Source organism: Nicotiana tomentosiformis, chromosome 6 (assembly GCF_000390325.3).
Source record: "Nicotiana tomentosiformis chromosome 6, ASM39032v3, whole genome shotgun sequence".
Classification (NCBI taxonomy): domain Eukaryota; kingdom Viridiplantae; phylum Streptophyta; class Magnoliopsida; order Solanales; family Solanaceae; genus Nicotiana; species Nicotiana tomentosiformis.
Window position 1 is genome coordinate 25,344,226 of NC_090817.1, and position 17,343 is coordinate 25,361,568.

At 35.6% G+C, this 17,343-nt stretch overlaps 3 protein-coding genes across 3 annotated transcripts; all 3 read right to left on the reverse strand.

Moving 5' to 3' along the window:
* On the reverse strand, positions 1–1,206 carry LOC138893704 (secreted RxLR effector protein 78-like). The gene is made up of 2 exons (XM_070178358.1): positions 1,067–1,206; positions 1–313 (listed from the first exon to the last, which is right to left on the reverse strand). The coding sequence occupies exons 1-2, from the start codon at positions 1,204–1,206 to the stop codon at positions 1–3; spliced, it is 453 nt and encodes a 150-aa protein (XP_070034459.1).
* A 117-nt stretch (positions 1,207–1,323) lies between these two features.
* Positions 1,324–1,812, reverse strand: LOC104116269 (uncharacterized). The gene has a single exon (XM_009627096.1). It carries the CDS (start codon positions 1,810–1,812, stop codon positions 1,324–1,326), a length of 489 nt encoding a protein of 162 aa, XP_009625391.1.
* A 5,456-nt stretch (positions 1,813–7,268) lies between these two features.
* Positions 7,269–16,807, reverse strand: LOC104116259 (uncharacterized). Its single transcript, XM_009627082.4, has 12 exons — positions 16,497–16,807; positions 15,928–15,992; positions 14,968–15,066; positions 14,408–14,540; positions 13,556–13,615; positions 12,630–12,689; positions 11,295–11,417; positions 10,021–10,092; positions 9,808–9,945; positions 8,991–9,146; positions 7,635–7,742; positions 7,269–7,536 (listed from the first exon to the last, which is right to left on the reverse strand). Exons 1-12 carry the CDS (start codon positions 16,719–16,721, stop codon positions 7,501–7,503), a joined length of 1,275 nt encoding a protein of 424 aa, XP_009625377.1. The 5' UTR covers positions 16,722–16,807; the 3' UTR covers positions 7,269–7,500.
* Between the last annotated feature and the right edge of the window lie 536 nt (positions 16,808–17,343).

The following is a 17,343-nucleotide window of genomic DNA, read 5'->3' on the forward strand; positions in this document are numbered from 1 at the left end:
TCATGGCACCTCTCCCTGAATATGGTGCGTCAGAGCGTCCATCGCCAAGACAAACAGGAAAGGACTGAGCGTTGATCCTTGGTGCAATCCCATAACCACCGTAAAATGTATCGAGTCACCTTCCACTATCCTAACATGAGTCTTAGCTCCATCATGCATGTCCTTAATCACCCTAATGTATGCTACCAGAACACCTTTAGCCTCCAAACACCTCAAAAGAACCTCTCTCGGGACCTTGTCGTACGCTTTCTCTAAGTCAATAAATACCATGTGTAAATCCTTCTTCCTATCCATGTACTGTTCCACCAACCTCCTGATAAGATGAATAACTTCTATAGTTGAACAGCCAGGCATGAACCCGAATTGGCTCTCTGATATAGACACCGACCTCCTCACCCTCACTTTCACCACCCTCTCTCAGACTTTCATAGTATGACTAAGCAACTTAATACTCCTATAGTTTTTGCAATTCTGGATATCACATTTGTTCTTGTACAACAGAATCATCGTACTCCATCTTCATTCCTCTGGAATCTTTTTTGCCCTAAAAATAATGTTAAATAATCCCGTCAACTACTTTACGCCCTCTCTACCCACATACCTCCAAAACTCAATCGGAATTTCATTCGGCTCAGTCGCTCTGCCCCTGCTCATCTTATGCATAGCCCCCACGATCTTCTCGACCTTAATACGCCTACAATACTCAAAATCACGATGACTCTCGGAGTGCTCCAAATTCACCCAACACAATGTCCTTATTCCCCTCCTCATTCATAAGTTTGTGAAAGTAAGTCTGTCATCTCTAGTTAATCTGAGCCTCGTCCATTAAAACTCTACCATCCTCGACTTTATGCACCTCACTTGATCCAGATCACGCGCCTTTCTCTCTCTCACCTTGGCCAGCCGAAATAACTTCTTGTCCCCGCCTTTGTCCCCTAATTCTTCATACAAGCGACCAAACGTTGCATTCTTGGCCTCTGTGACCGCTAGTTTTGCCTCCTTCCTAGCCTTCTTGTACCCTTCTTTGTTCGCTCTTCTCTCCTCCTCATCTGAGCTCTATACTAACTTTAAGTATGCCTCTTTCTTGACCTTCACTTTTCCTTGAACCTCTTCATTCCACCACCAGTCCCCTCTGTGCCCCCAAGAGTAACCCTTCGAGACCCCTAACACCTCCTTCGCGGCCTCCCTAATATAGTTCGCCGTCATTGTCCATATGCGACTCGCGTCCCCACTACTCCTCCAGGCCCTCATATCCATAAACTTCCTCTCCAATTCCTACGCTTTATCCTTAGACAAAGCTCCCCACCTGATTCTCAGACGACTCTAGATAACCCGCTTCTTCTTCTTTATTATGATGCCGACGTCCATCACCAAGAGCCTATGTTGTGTCGCGAGGGACTCACTCCGCATAACTTTGCAATCCTTGCGTAGAACTTTATCACCCATCCTGAGGAGGAGATAATCAATCTGAGTCTTAGCCACCATACTTTGAAAAGTAACCAAATATTCATCCCTCTTAGAAAAACTAGAGTTCGCTATCACCAACTCAAAAGCCTTAGCGAAATCTAACAAAGCAGCACCTCCTCCGTTCCTAGCTCCAAAGCCGAAACCACCATGAACCTCATCATAGCCTCCAGCATTCGTCCCAATATGCCCGTTAAATTCCCCTCCTATAAACAGCTTCTCATAAGGAGGAATACAACGCACAACCTCGTCTAGATCCTCCCAGAAACACCTCTTAACCTCCTCGTCTAAACCCATTTGGGGTGCGTACGCGCTAATGACATTCAGAGTGAGCTCTCCAACCGTCATATATATATTATTCTAAAATGTCGTATATATTAAAATAAATTATATCTATCAAATAAGCTAATCTGTTTCAAAAAGAATAAATCCTTTCTAAATTTGAAATTAATTTAGTACTTTCTATTTTACTTTAATGAGAAATTTTTATAACCACATAAATATTATAACATATTTAAGACGACAAGTTTCAAAAGTCTTTAACCACACAAATGTTATGATATATTTAATACAAAAAATTTTTTTTTTTTTAAATACCATATCTAATCAATTTGGTTCACATAAATTGAAACAAAGGGAATAGTATTTAGCCGTAATATCTTTGTCTCATTGTATCTATTTGTCTTATAGACTGTTTGGCCAAGCTTCTTTTGCCAAAAGTGCTATTTTATGGCCAAAAATATTATTTATTTCAAGTTTAAGGTGTTTGACTAAACTTTTAGAAGAAAAAAAATACTTTTAAATAGAAGCAGAAACAGTTTTTGAGAAACAGAAAAATGTAGTTTCTTCCTAAAAGTACTTTTGAAACAAATACATTAGAAGCACCTTTTCAAAGTTTGGCCAGATAATAATTGTTGTTTAAAAGTGTTTTTTAAATTTATTAGTCAAATATAAATTATTTTTTGTCAAAAATATTATTTTTAAATTATATTTTAAAAAATACTTTTCAAAATAAGTTTAGGAGGTCGCTAAACAAGCTATTAGGTGCTAGTAGAAAAAATCTCAATAGAGATGCATCTATCAATGATTTGGATGTTACAATGTCAGAGACATGAGAGTGTTACACATTGACAATCAAGGTCTAGAGAGTTAACGTCAATATAGCATAGCTTTTACAAGTGGACAAATGCAAATGAATGGGGCATCTCGAGTATTGATTGACTTGTCATAAATGGTACCCTCTGACGTGTTGCTTCCTAAGTGAACTGTCACACTGTTTTCTTTCTAACAAAAAATAACAATGGCTTCATCAATTAAGATGCCCTACTTTCTTAAAGAGGATTAGATATGCACCTAAAAGTCCAATGGACATGATCACATCCCTTTTCATGAAAATTTATGTCAAATTCCCTAGAACTATAATTTACAATAGGGGTGACAAACAAGCGGGTTGGATCAGATACGGGTGGGTCAAAAAATGAGTAACATCAAAATGGATAATTTATTCGATCAGATCTATATTTAATACGGATAAAAAATGAATTAACTGACGATAATATGGATATTCATATCTTGAATATGATCATTTTTGGGAGAATTTCTAGTCCCCAAACTTGAGAAAACCCTAATTTGAGTCTTTGCAAATGCAATAGTTAAACTCATTGATTTCCATTGGCTATCCTTTTTTTTAAGTGGATAATATGAATTTTTAACCTATTTTTGAAATGCTTATTATCCAACTCATTTAGGGGGTAATATGGGTGGATAACTATTTTTTTATCCATTTTGTCACCACTAATTTATATGGATGTGAATTGTGATACTGTGTTGATCACAATACTAATTAGTGATCATTATTGCGTACTAATTAACTTACTCATCTGGTCTACTTTAATTGATTTTTTGATCATATTCACACATATTAAGGAATTCATCTTTTAGCATTAATTAACAATAAAATTGACTATATTAATCTTAATTTTTTATTGAAAATATAACAAATACTTCTCGGTTTTTTACTCCAAGAGCAACTTTCAAAAAAAAGTTAATCCTTGTTTGATATCTGAAAAAATCATGGAACACAAAAAAAAAAAGTTAAAAATTCAATTAAAGTGGATCGAAGGTAGTAATAGATTACGGGAGTAATAGATCGCAAAAGCCTTTTAACATGCTTCGTAATAGTTGATGAGGAAAAGCTTATAAGTACATAAAGAAAAAGAATAAAAGCACATTTTCTTAAATCTGTGGCAGAGCTCAGCGCACAAAAAGAAAAATATCCCAACTTAAAGTAGAGGTTTCCAACCACAGCCACACAACACTATACGTGACTTTGGATTTTCTTTTCTTGTTCCTTTCTCTTTTGTCGGAGTAGCAAGGGCCAAGGGGCGAGTTCGCGCGTTTATTAGAACTTAATTACTATATTAATTAATGTGCTAAAAATAACTATAAATAGAATTAGATATATATTGTTTATAATTTCTTTTAGTAAAGCATTAATGCTCTTCGTGACTAGTTGTTTAGTCACGGTTTGAAAATAAAAGCATATACATACAACTCCACTGCAGCCTGCAGGGATGGAACATTTTGGCAAATGTAGGTCCTTGCACAAGTCACTGCTTTTGTAAGTAAATTAAATTCGAGATTGTAATTAATTTAAAAAGCATTTCCTGAAGCAAGACAAAGTCGAGAGTCTATCGGAAACAACCTCTCAATCCTCTCGGAATAAGAGTAAGGTCTGCATACACATTACCCTCCCTAGAGTGGGATTTCACTGTGTCGTTGTTGTTGCCCAAAGCAAGTCAAAAGTAAGCAAATGACTTCACAAAGAAACAGTCTAAACGATTTAATGCATGTGTTTGAATTCTAGTAATTACCTCCTAATTACTGTTGTCTAGTTAGTCTTTCTTATTATATATCCTAAACTATGTAAGAGAAAAAAAGAAGAATTAAATGATAAAATTTCTCAAGCTATAATATAAGATGACGTTTAGACAAAGAAATATACATTCTTCACATGAGTGTTTTTTTGAGTATTTAAATTGTAGCCCCAAACAAGCAGGCAGGCAGACAGACAACCCTAACGCTGAAAGAACAGAAAACAAACCGAAGCACAATGCTAAGGTTCTAAGCAAAATGTCTTGTACGTAGCCAAGTTTAATTAGTTCTAAATTGTAGCGGATTCAGGAATTTGAGTAAGGGAGCTTCAAAACAATATAAAAATCTCACTCATAAGATATGAACTGAATTTGTCAAAGGAGTTTAATATTATATATATGCAAAAAAATAAATTATTTTTATGTAATTTTTCAAAGAAGGAAATTCAATTGAATCCGTATATAAAAGGTAGCTCCACCACATAGTTTTTTGTTGAAAAATTCCCAGAAAAATTCGTAGTCGCTAGCTACTCTTTGGGTGCGCATTGAGTAATTTACTCACTTTGCAATAGCTTACAAACCACACAGGAAATGTAACCGCACTAGGCACACCCGGTGCGACGAGCTCTGACAGAGAAGGCTGCTGGTAAGGGGAATTCATCCCAAATCTCCCACGTGAGAAACTACTCACCCTACCTATATATATATATATATATATATATATATATATATATATATATATATGTGTGTGTGTGAGAGAATATATGCATCCATGTGGGGTGGGGACGACAGAAAATGTTGACTGCTGGCTACCTGTTAGCAAACAATTGTTTGGTCAAACCTAAAGACGTTCTTGCTGTCGGCAAGCCAATTAGTAGTCATTTAATATTGTGTGTTTATGTGTAATTACCAATAATCATCACTTCTATTGCATTGTGATCATTATTGTAAATGCCTTGATTAGTAGGGTAGAATATGGAGGCGGGGCCAAAAAGTAGGAACACTTTAATGGAAGCAAATTGTCAATTGAGTTAAAAATACACTCTAGAGCCTTCACACTTTTAGTGTCACTATACATGCACTGATCGTATCTAATCCTTGATATGATTTGTTTGGAATCGAATAGATTCACCATCTACTATTTAGTAATAATACATAAAAAAATTAGAATATTTCAATACTCAATTTAGTGGAACAATAGAAAGGTGATTGGATAGAGACTCGGCCCAATTTAATTAAATTGTTACTAAATATAAAAATATACAATATTTTTGTTTGAACGAACTAAAAAGAAAAAAAATGCCACATATATATTGAAATAGAGGTAGTAACTAGTTTCTTTTGTGATTGAAACACTAGTTAGCCCAGATATAATGAAGAAATGCATGTTAAGGTTTTAATTTGGAGCATGAGAGAAACACTAATGATGAGCATGTATATAAGTATTGTTGGCTAAGACAGGCTTCTCACATGGTTAAGATATCTTGGTTTTCCATTGCTTTGCCCCCTAAGAAAAGGAGCAAGTTGGAATGTTACCAGTTGATTGAGAAGATTACTAGCAGGATTAATTTTATATATTCCAAACAATTATCATTTCTTGTTTTCAATCAACAGCTTTTGGGGGTTTGTATTTATCTTTCCACAAAGTAGTATTATAATCCCAGGGCTCATTTATACCACATGAGAGATGGGATAAAATAATCTCACATTTGATGGGATAAGATGAGATATCCTGTTTTGTTTATTTGTTGTTATTAATGGTACTATTCACTGTTGTTACCATCAAAACAATTTTGCAGCAATGAAAGAACACTAGAGAAAAGAATACTAATGTAAATTTAAAAAAACAGCTAACAAAAAGTGTGTATAGTATATTAGTACAAATCTGCAAAGTGAAACTTATGTATATACTTAAGAAGAATCAGAATGTTGTTCCAAATTGCCTCCTCTGCCTGTGCATCTATGCCGTGTAATTTTGTCCTTTATACTTGCTCGAGGTTGTAGTATGATTTGTTAACTACTTTTGACGATCCTTTATAATTGTGCATTTGTGGTTATCAGTCCTTCTACTCATAAGAGACTACCAATTGATGTTGATGAGATGACTAGTTATGACATAAAGATAAGAACTTTTTTGTCCTCATTTGATATTTATATGGAGAAGTTTCTAGTATGCCTATTCATTTGGCACCTAACATAATTCTACATGAAATAGAAACGGCTCTATGAATTGAATTTTATAAGTTTAAATTTACAATTCTATCACATCTCAACTATTTTTATAGGTTCAGAATTTATTATTTGTACATATTTAATGATTTTTTGATTAAAAATATAGGGTATGATGGATTCAAATGAACCAATAGCATGATACTTCCCTGACGTAAAGAATGGTGAAAAGAACCTCATTTGCGTAAAATATGTGTCATCTATTAATTTAGTGTAAAGATTCAATGCAGATAAGTTCCTTGCGTTATTTTTTGAGTTCTCGTTCCTGGTCAAAAAGTGGAAGTGAGCATCGACTTTCTTTTATAGGAGTACTCTTTATCGACCACCTTAGCCAAATTAGGGCAAGTCTCTTTCATAGAGCAATTTCACTTTATGTGAGATACAACTACTCATACTTGGTCTGAGAGTGGTCTTTTTGTGCCAAATCGCATGCTCCAGTTGAGGGGAGGGCCTAAGATAAAATTGCTCCCAACTGCCTACCAAATTAGGTGATTTAAAATGAAAATTAATTTGGTAGGGGAATGAAAACCTCTAGTTATAGAAAGCAAATCTGCCCCCAACATTAAACGACAAAAGAAAGAAAGGAATAAAAATTAAAAATTAATAGCAAACCAAGTTTGAATTGTTTCGTATGTGGAATCTTTTCTTCCACAAATTGTTTCTCTACGAGGGAAAAAATTATAATAAAGGAAGGAAGGAGAATGAATAGGAAGAAATTCATATAGTCTGCCTATGCATATTGTTGTTTTGTAGGGTAACATAGCATAAATAGAGAGAGTAAGGGGAGGGAAAGAGAGACTAAAACTTCACTTTGCTACGTACAACAAACACTTGAATAGAACATAAAGGGCAGGAAAAAAGAAAAACAAAGTGGTGCAATCTACCAAAAAGCTGCTATAAGCATTAGATATTGTACTGGCTTTAGCGAAGACAATCAGAACAACCACCATCTCCTTCGTCCATGCTTTTTCTGCACCAATTTAGCAATGACTTAATAAAGCTAATGTATTCTTAGACACCCTTTACATATCGTTGGAAATGTAGCAAAGGGAAAGAAGACAAAAGTACCTTTTGATCCTGATTCCTTTCAGACTCCATAATGATAGGCTGAGGAAGTACAGTATTGTCAATATTCTGAATGTATGGCCGGACCTTCTCCTCCATCATTTTGTTAAGCTGAGATATGAACAGATGAGAGAACATATCAGCAACTAAAATCAGCTACATAAATGTTTCTAGTTGTACGAAGATACAGGAAAAATATATCAAACAATTGTAAGTTCAATCAACTTGCAGAGACCAGCTACGCATACGAAAAACATGTATCCAGGCATTGCCGGTCATCTGCATTCCAGAAATACGACTTTAAAGGACTGCATGTCCTAGATTGCTCTCAAAATTGTTTTCATGAATTTCAAGAATTTACAACCACCCAGTGGAATCACACAAGTGGGGTCTGGGGAGGGTAGCGTGTACGCAGACCTTACCCCTACCTTGTGAGGGTGGAGATGTTGTTTCCAATAGACCCTTGGCTCGAGGAACAATGCATATTTCAAGAATTTACAGATTACAGTTAATAACTCTGAAGGAGATAGTCGAGACTTTTCAGCTAGAAAATCATTTAGTTAAGGTGCAACTTTATGATATGCTGTAACATTCTGCCCTACAAGTTGTGTTGGAGACTGTTTTCATAAACTTAAAATTTCAAATACTTTTAGAAGAGTATGCTATGAGACTTTTCTAGGATTAGTAAAAAATAAATTTAATAGAAGAACATCCCACCTGGGAAAGGAGTCATTTATTGAGGCAAAAGATATATTGACTATCACGCAAATGCTTAACCAGTTCATTGAAGGGACATGCTAATTTCTAGCCACCATAAGAATGCAAATTTGTACTTCAGTACAGCCACTATGTAAAACGATGGACCAAGCATACTTCACAAAGTCGGCAAAGACCAAAGAAGCCACAGGAAGTGGGACAACAAAGCAGAGGGGCATAATCACATACATCTAATATGGAACTTCAAAGTTATTTTACGAAACTAGGGCCGTTTATCTAATATGGAACTTATATTATTTTACAAAACTGGGGCCGTACATCCAAATAAGGTTTTCCCTTCTGTGACAGAACAACAATGCCAAAAGCTTTCTATCGTAGTAGCTTTTTTTGAAATGGTCAGTATTGCTTTCCATTGTAGCAGTTATACCAGTAAAATTGTTGGGAAAATTAAAGTGTGCATGTTTATGGGAAAAGGCCAAATTTGTCTAGATTGAACAGGGTGAAAAAAGAATCAGTAACCTCCATGTTCAACCTATTTTCCTTTATATCTCAAGAAAGGACAATACATGCAAATTGCTATATTGGTATGTCACTGTAACCATGCTCAAGCATAAAGTTCAACAAAACTCTAAGATGGCCAACCTTTTCTTCTCTCCACTTTGCTTCCCACTGAGCATCCAGCATCTTTTCGGCAATTTCTCTTTGGGCATTAAGAAGAACTGTCATCTCATATAGTTTTTTTGGATCTTTGAGGTCCTCTTCACTCCAAGAAGACGTGTCTAGTGGAAGGTTCAACTCCTGCCAATGTTTGTATCACTCCATATGAATAAGAAAAATAAAAACAATAATAGAAGAACAAGAGAATTTTCCCATAAATCAATTACTACTTACTTAAGCTATTGCTATAGAGGAATTTAAAAACAGACATAGGATAGCAGATAGAAGGAGAGCTTTCTCTATCTTTTAGTTGCAATCTATAAAATGATTTGTCGCAAAAACAAATCATCTATTTGTACAACAGTAATTTATTAAATAATCCAAGATAAACTTCTACTCCCCGTTTCAATTTAGATGACACACTTTCCTTATTAATCCGTTCCAAAAAGAATTACACATTTCTATATTTAGAAATAATTTAAATTTAAACTTTTCATTCTACCCACTTTACCCTTAATGAGAAGCTTTTATAGCCACACAAATATCATGGCCCCACTAAGCTTTTGTCCCTTAAACTTTTAGCACATGTTTCAAAGGTCTTCTTCTTTTTTTTTTCCTAAACTTTGTGTCAATTCAAACTACATTGTTTAAATTGAAATGGAGGGAGTAACATCTTTCCAAAATTTTACTTCATCATTTAGATAGGTTGCTGGTTAGCCAAAAAGGGTATCCAGAAATTAGCAGGCATTTGAACAAAATATAACCAGAAATAGTTGAAAATTTTAGTGAGGATAACACACACCCCCCACTTTTGAGGACGCGGTGGAGGGTCAAGCTTCATGACTTCTGCCTCCAGAGCTTTCTTGGCCTTGAAGTAAGGAATGTTCTTCACAATAACAGGATCTTCCCTAGCTCGGCTGGGGTCAATAGAGATCAAGGCCTGTAAAGATAATATAGTCAAGAAAATTGATCTGAACATTATCAAGACATATTTACCCCAAGAAATGTGTCATACATCTTGCAAATACTCCCATCCAGGTTTTCTCTTGGCCACCACATCTCGAAGTTGATCATATCGCATAGATTCCTGGAATGCAATAAGACTACATAAGCCATTAACGAAATCTTGGCTCCTTGTCAATATGCTAATTCCGCAAGACTACCACAAATTTTGAACTTCATTAATAATCATAGACAACAACTGTTAAGTCATCTTCTTCAATGAGTTTAAGAGTCCATATAGCTTTTCTCTGGATTCTGTCACAGCTCAATTGCTCATAAAACTCTATGGTGAGACTCCTCCATAGAGAATTAGGATAATTTATCCTTAAAGAAGGGAAGAAAAAGAGAAGAAGAACAAAGAAGTCAACAAAAACATGTGATGACTTAAGACTTGAGTGTTGGATGTTTGTAAATAGAGCTGAATGGAGAAAACAAATTCCTGTATCTCAACCCAGCAATGGGATAAGGCTGACTAGTGACTTCAGTTGAAACTCTACTACGGTTAATCTTTGGTGAGAATTTTGTAATAAAATAATCATTTGAATAGAGTAACATAGATGAGTAAGGAACATGATATTTCTTACTAATACATCATTCTCCAATCCTTGAAGGAGTACGCTCAGATGAACATGTTTCCGCACAAAGAAAAAGAATATCAAGCATGCTTGAGGATGAAACTCAAATTATAGCGTCTACCACAGGCCATGGGTATTTAGCTACATGCACAAGTCCTAAATTCACAATCAGTTAGATAATGAACTCTTGATGTTTAAGTAGACTCTAAAACTTACTTTTGATCATTAAAAAGAGAAAAAGAGAAATTGTATGATTTGCACTTGGAGACTTTGAGAAGATACTAGAGATTACTTTCAAGCTTATTGTAGAGTTCAGGACTTTCCTATGTATACTTTAGTGGACAAACTTCATTCTACCAATATAGTAAATAGTGCTTGACGTTTTTGCAAAGTAGCATAAGAAAGTGAGTTCTACAAGTTCTGTGTTATCCCTTCCAATTTTGCAGATATGATTTTTCTTTTGAACATTGGGGATATAGTTATAGCACATAGGGAGCGAGACTTGAGAAGAATGTAATCGTGTCTGTTGTATAGGCTTCCTTTTCCTTTCCTGTTTCAAACTGAGCAATAATAGCGCTCAAAATTTACATGCATTTAAGACTTTATCATGGCTCTGCAGAAAAGCTCAACATTATCAGAATAACAGAGCAATTCCGAATCATAAGGGAAAAGCGACGAAAATACTCTTGGACAACCATAAGATAAAGTAAACCTTATATTGCCACCAAATCTTCTGCTTGACATCATCATCATATTCAAATCCTCCCACTATCTGAGGCAAGGTAATCAGCCAAAATGCAGCAATGCTGGGGTCCTTCATACTATCAACAATATGCTGCAACAGTGAATAAGGGGTAAAATGTTACTTTTTTAAAAAGATTCTGAGAAGTGCCACATATCTACAACAGAGCAAGACACTTTGGTAAATAGTAGGGGTGGGCGTCGGTCGGTGCGGTGCGGTTTGCAAGAATTTCGCTTCGGTTTGTTCGGTGTTCGGTTATTGATGTGGTGCACCGACAACCGAACCAATATAACTTCGGTTGGTTCGGTGTTTGAAACTACGGTTTGGTTGGTTTTCGGTTTTTGTTCGGTCGGTTATAAGCTATCATATTTGGCTGTTTTTTTTACTGATTCTAACAATATATTTGAACATTGAACTTCAAAATATCAAGTTTCAAAACAATTATGGTAAAATCCAAGACAAAACCACAAGCAAACAATAAAAATAAGTCTGTAATCTTCCTATACATACGACCTTAAAAACATGGCATCATTCTCTGTAGTTTCCAAAGAAAGCATGGTATACAATTTTCGCGGACAACTGTAATCTATATACATCAAACTGCAGTGCACTGACGCAGACAGTAGCAATTTCACTAACGCTACAATAGCATATGTGTGCACCTTCAGTGGAATTGCAGACAACACTAGTATGTTCCAAACTTCCAATTAAACTACCTCCTCTCAAAATTCTGTGTAAAAGATCAATAATATATTTTCCAGAAATGGCGTCTGACTACAAAGGAAGCAAAAAGCCAAAAACCAAAAATTCAAACATATAGAATAGTTCGGTTTTGCGGTTAACCGAACAACCAAGGAACCAAAACCGTAAACCGCACCGAACACCGAAATTTAAAAATTTGTAAACCGCACACCGACCGAATAACTGATTAAACCGAAAACCGAACAACCGAAATTTACGGTTCGGCCGGTTTTTTCGGTTCGGCCGGTATTATGCCCACCCCTAGTAAATAGGATGATCACTTCACTAGAGGAAGAAGAAGCTGATTTCCTTTACACCCCACAGAATAGAGAGATTTTCTCTATAAAAAATAGGAAGGAAAACATTCTACTTTATTTTCCTCTCCTTTCTGCACCTCCCCACTAAAGCATAAGATTCTTTAAAAAAGTGTTTTCAAGCAGTGATGTATGAGATCAAATAAGAAGCTTCATATCAAAGAAAGTTAGATGCAAGAGGAAATCCCCATATTATGGTAATCAGTAACTCATTGCAAGAACATGGAAATAGGGGTGACAAAATACTAGCCTCATAAGGATAATCCATCTTTCTCATGATATTATAAGCTTTCCAAGGGGGTTCCATAATCTGTAGCATTCAAATATAATACAGACATTAGAATGACTATAAATAAATCAAAACTGAAAGAAATGATAAAAAAAAGTTTTCCCTAGTGTTGAAATTCATGCCATCAAGAACCTCATCGGGAAAAAGGAGGGACAATTCTCATTTTATTTTCCATTCCTTTTTTTTTATCAAGTTTTGTTTTCCAATCTATCTATTTTTCCTTAGTCCAGAGTACAGAAAACTATTCCCAGTTCACCAGATTTGTAAGTTTTCTCCATGGATGCATTTTTGTGACTCATGCTGAATCCTTGTCTGCTTTACAGATAGCTTATATACTCCATTTCAGTGGCATTAACCAATATAGTGGAACAGATCTATGCCAGAGAAATCTTATAAGTAAACATCTATCAACTGTGAAGAAATCAACCACAGATGCCACTATCTTGTTCATATATGTTATTTTATTTTAGAGGCACACAAAATGGATGAGCAAAACAAGTGGAATTTTGTCAAGATAAAACACTCTCCCACTTATGGAAGCAGACCTCGTGGCTGGTTGCAGGTTTTGTCTCTAATTCTTATCACAAATAGAAAAAGGATATGAAAGGGTCAAATGACCAGAAAACAAAAGAACAGGGAAATTGCATATGAGAAAGCAAACTGCACTTATATTCCAAGTTGGTCTAACACATTTAAGGTATCACACAGCGTATCTATGAAAGGAATGGATGAGGAAAGTGCACTCAAGAAATTTTGATAAGTAAAAAATCACTGCCTTAGAATTCCAAAATTGCACCCAATATAAGCATGATGTAAATTCTCAATTGTTTTCAAGAAGTGGAGAAGAAAAAGGAACATAGAACAGGGCAAAGTTGAATAGAACTCACATCATCTGCAGATATCCTGATTTGCAGCTTGTCTTTGCATTCCGGGCACTTCATCACCCCCTGCAGAATAAGTAGTATTGTCAGCAACACCAATTGCTTACGTTTCAAAAAGGTTTCTGAAGAACAGTTTTCACTTAAGACCAGGCAGAGGTGAATATGAAAGTAATGTGAAGCATAGGCATAAATGAAAACGGTGTATCTAAGAATCACATACAATTCCAAACTGAAAACATACTAGATGAAATGGGAGCATAATGCATCCTATATTTGCATTTTGAGATAGTATCATAACAGGCTCTCTTTAACCAGATTACTGAATAATAGGATAAGCTCCCAGCCAACTCAAGTGTTCTTAAGTTTCATCCAGCATATTTGAGGTGATATTAAAGCTCAAATCAGGTTACCAATAAATGTGTAGCTCTAGGTGATCTTAAAATTATCTCATAAGCTAGGGCTTAAGGTTCTTGAGCAGGATTCAAACCTATTTACCTAATATTGTACTTAGGCACTTAAGTCATCTTCAAAGTCCATACACCTAACTAACACACATTAACTTTTACCTAGTAAGGGCATGCAAAATACAGTTAAAATCAAATGAAAATACATTTACACGTCTACATAACATAACTCACGTGAGCCAAGCCGCTTTCCGGTCAGGCTTGGCTTTACTTATTCAATAAGCCCTATTTTTCAAATTGGCTTGCTGTCGTGAATCAACCCTGTTCTATTACCCTACATTTAGGATACTTTCTCAAGCCAACAACTTGCTGGCATGACTCACTCACTTCATTTGCAGCAATTAAGAAGCTTGCTATTTTATGAGAACTCGAGAAGTTTCAAAACAGTTCTCACCGATCCATCACAATTTGGACATTCTTTAGATGGCAGCGGCAAGTGAAGGTCTACCGTGGAAGGAAGGTGCACCAACTCAGCTCTGTTATCAGCTATGGCATCTGCAATGGATTCAGCTGTTGCCTTCTCTCCCCTGCGGAGTAGTTTGGAACCTTTAGATAGACATAATTACTCAGTGTGTTTGACATTTTCTTCCTGTATTTCCAGGGAGAGGGTGGAATTGCACAACTAAGATGATAAACAACCACTTAAGACAAGAAAAAGGCAGTGTTCAATACACAACATCACAATGGTGACGCAGCTAGCTACCAACTGCAATTAACTAGCTGCGTCATTGCCAAATCCGAGATAACAAAAGCTGAAGACTAGAATTATCAAAAAAAGTCACATAGGACAGTGGCAGGGGAAAATAAAGGGAAGATAGCAGATTGGTGTATCTTCTATACAGTTTAGACTATGATAAAGGCCATTGCAATAATATTCTAAGAATTAGATTAACTATATTATTGAACAGGAATTGTTTTTAACAGAAAAAGTAAAATCCATCAGTGATAACCTACCTTTTCAATGTATAGTTTTTCACTTGATAATGCACCTTGCCTGACCCTTTGCACATTGTGCATCGCAATGCCTGCCATCCGTTACATGTCCGACAGTCCCTGCAGTTAATGAACCAAGCATCTTCTTTTAACTAAACATACTGTCACCTTCTATAACAAGACATGCCAATCGACTTTTCATTTGACGTATCTTGGCTGCCCATCAGTAGGGAAAAATAAGATGCTCTCTGGCTTTTCGCTTGATTCGTGATTACAACATCAGCTTTTGCATAAAGACATAGAGACCACTAATGAGCAAAGAGAACAAATGTTTTATATCTATCAAACTCTTTAGTCCAGTGGGAATTAAAACCAATGTTGTCAAAGGCGAAAAGCTCTACAAGTCTAAGGGGGTTTTAAGCGCAAAGAGAAATTATAAGTGTGAACTTTCGTTTTAAAAAGAAGACGCAATGAAGGATAAATATAAAATTATATATGTAATTGAAAAAAAATAACAAGTTCATTCATAACGTTCTCCTTAACAACTAATACACCTCTTTGCTGATTATATTTGTTGTTTAGTACCACTTAATTCAAGATAGAAATCATTGGCAATGAGGCTGACACCTTAGTGCCTTGCCTACACTAAAGTGCAGCTTAACCGACACGAAGCGCCCTCTCTCAGCTTTTCTGAGCTTCATGGCTTAAGCACGCCCTAAATGAGCCTTTGACAACACTTATAAAACATGGATTCACTCACTAACACTGAAAAAATCTGAGCATCCAAACCCAAACCTTAAAATAATGGATGGAGTGGTCCAGGACCTTTATATAAATCCTTCCATGCCCTTCACAGACAAAACTTTTGACATGGACCATTAATTAATTTCATTATTTCACCAAAAAAAAAAAACATACTTCACATTCAGAAATATAATTTCTAACAAAAAGAAGCATGAGCTGAGATTATAAGGAGGGCACCTCTGGCAGAGCACCTTCTTTCCTAGCTCCATCGCAATATCATAAGTACCCACAGTAGCTACCACCTGCAATAAATCAACCAAATATCCTGTGAGCAAAAACCTTATCCAACTAACACTTTCAGCCCAAAAATCCTATTAATTGCAGTCCATGGCCTCTCTATGACATATTAACAAACACTTGAAGACCCAGTTCAGAAAAAGCTCAAAATTACACTTTCCCATTCACGGGCATCTCTGAATATGCTAACAATTCAAACTTTCCAATTCATGGCCTCTCAGTGACATATAAACAAACATTTAACGATCCAATTCAGAAAAAAATTGCTGACAACTAGACTTTCACATTAATGGCCTCTCAGTGACATATAAACAAACAGCTAATGACCCAATTCAGAAAAAATTACTTACAATTATAGTTCCCTATAGTGTCCTCTCAGTGACATACGAACATAAATTTGGATACACAGTTCAGGGAACTCTAACAAATTAATTTTCCAATTCATGGTCTCTCAGTGGCATTTTAACAAGCATACGACCCAATTATAAAAAATAAAATAAAATGCTTACAAAGATGGCAGAATAAGAGAGCTTAGAGATGAACTCGGGTACGCCGAAGCCCCTAGGGGCGGAGCCAGCAATGTCATAAGCAAGAGTGAAAGGGGAGAGAACGAGTTTTATAGGGAATTCGAATATGTCAATGAGTTGCTGTCCATAGCGGTTAGTGAAGTGCTTGTACTGAAGGTCTGTGAATTGCTTCAAATTCTTCAGTAGCTTATCAGTCCCTCGCGACATTGCGAAGGAGGAGAAGAAGAAGTAGAGGGGGGGATAGCCGAAGTTTGTCTTGCTTTATCTGTTCCTTTTTTTCCTTTTTTTCTTCTTTTCTTCTCTTGGTTTGGTTTAGAGACGTTTAATGTAAGGATTAATAATGTATAGCTAATAAAAATCGGAATTAATAATCCAAAGATTATAATAAAAGTACTATATATATATATATAGGGGTTAAAATATGGGTTTTGTTAACTTTAAAAAAAAGAATTGTTTAGTAAATGAGGATTATTGTGGTCACTAAGAACCTATTTGACTAAGCTTCTAGAAGGCCAAACATATTTTATTCCCCCAAAAGAGTATTTTTTTTTTTAATTTAAGCTGTTTGGCCAATACAAAGAAGTACTTTTGGCCAGCAGCAGAAATAGTTTTTCTGCTTTTGGGAAGAAGCATAAAATTCTAGTATCCTCACCATAAATTTAGATTTTTCAAATTATCCCATACTAATTTAAGTTTTTTTTTTCATTTTTGTTTCTAGTTTTTACCATTCTTTTAAAATTAAAGATATCATATACATGAATCATATTGTAACTTTCCAATTTTTTTATACTAGATGTAACAATAAGTAATTATACTAGATAATATTATA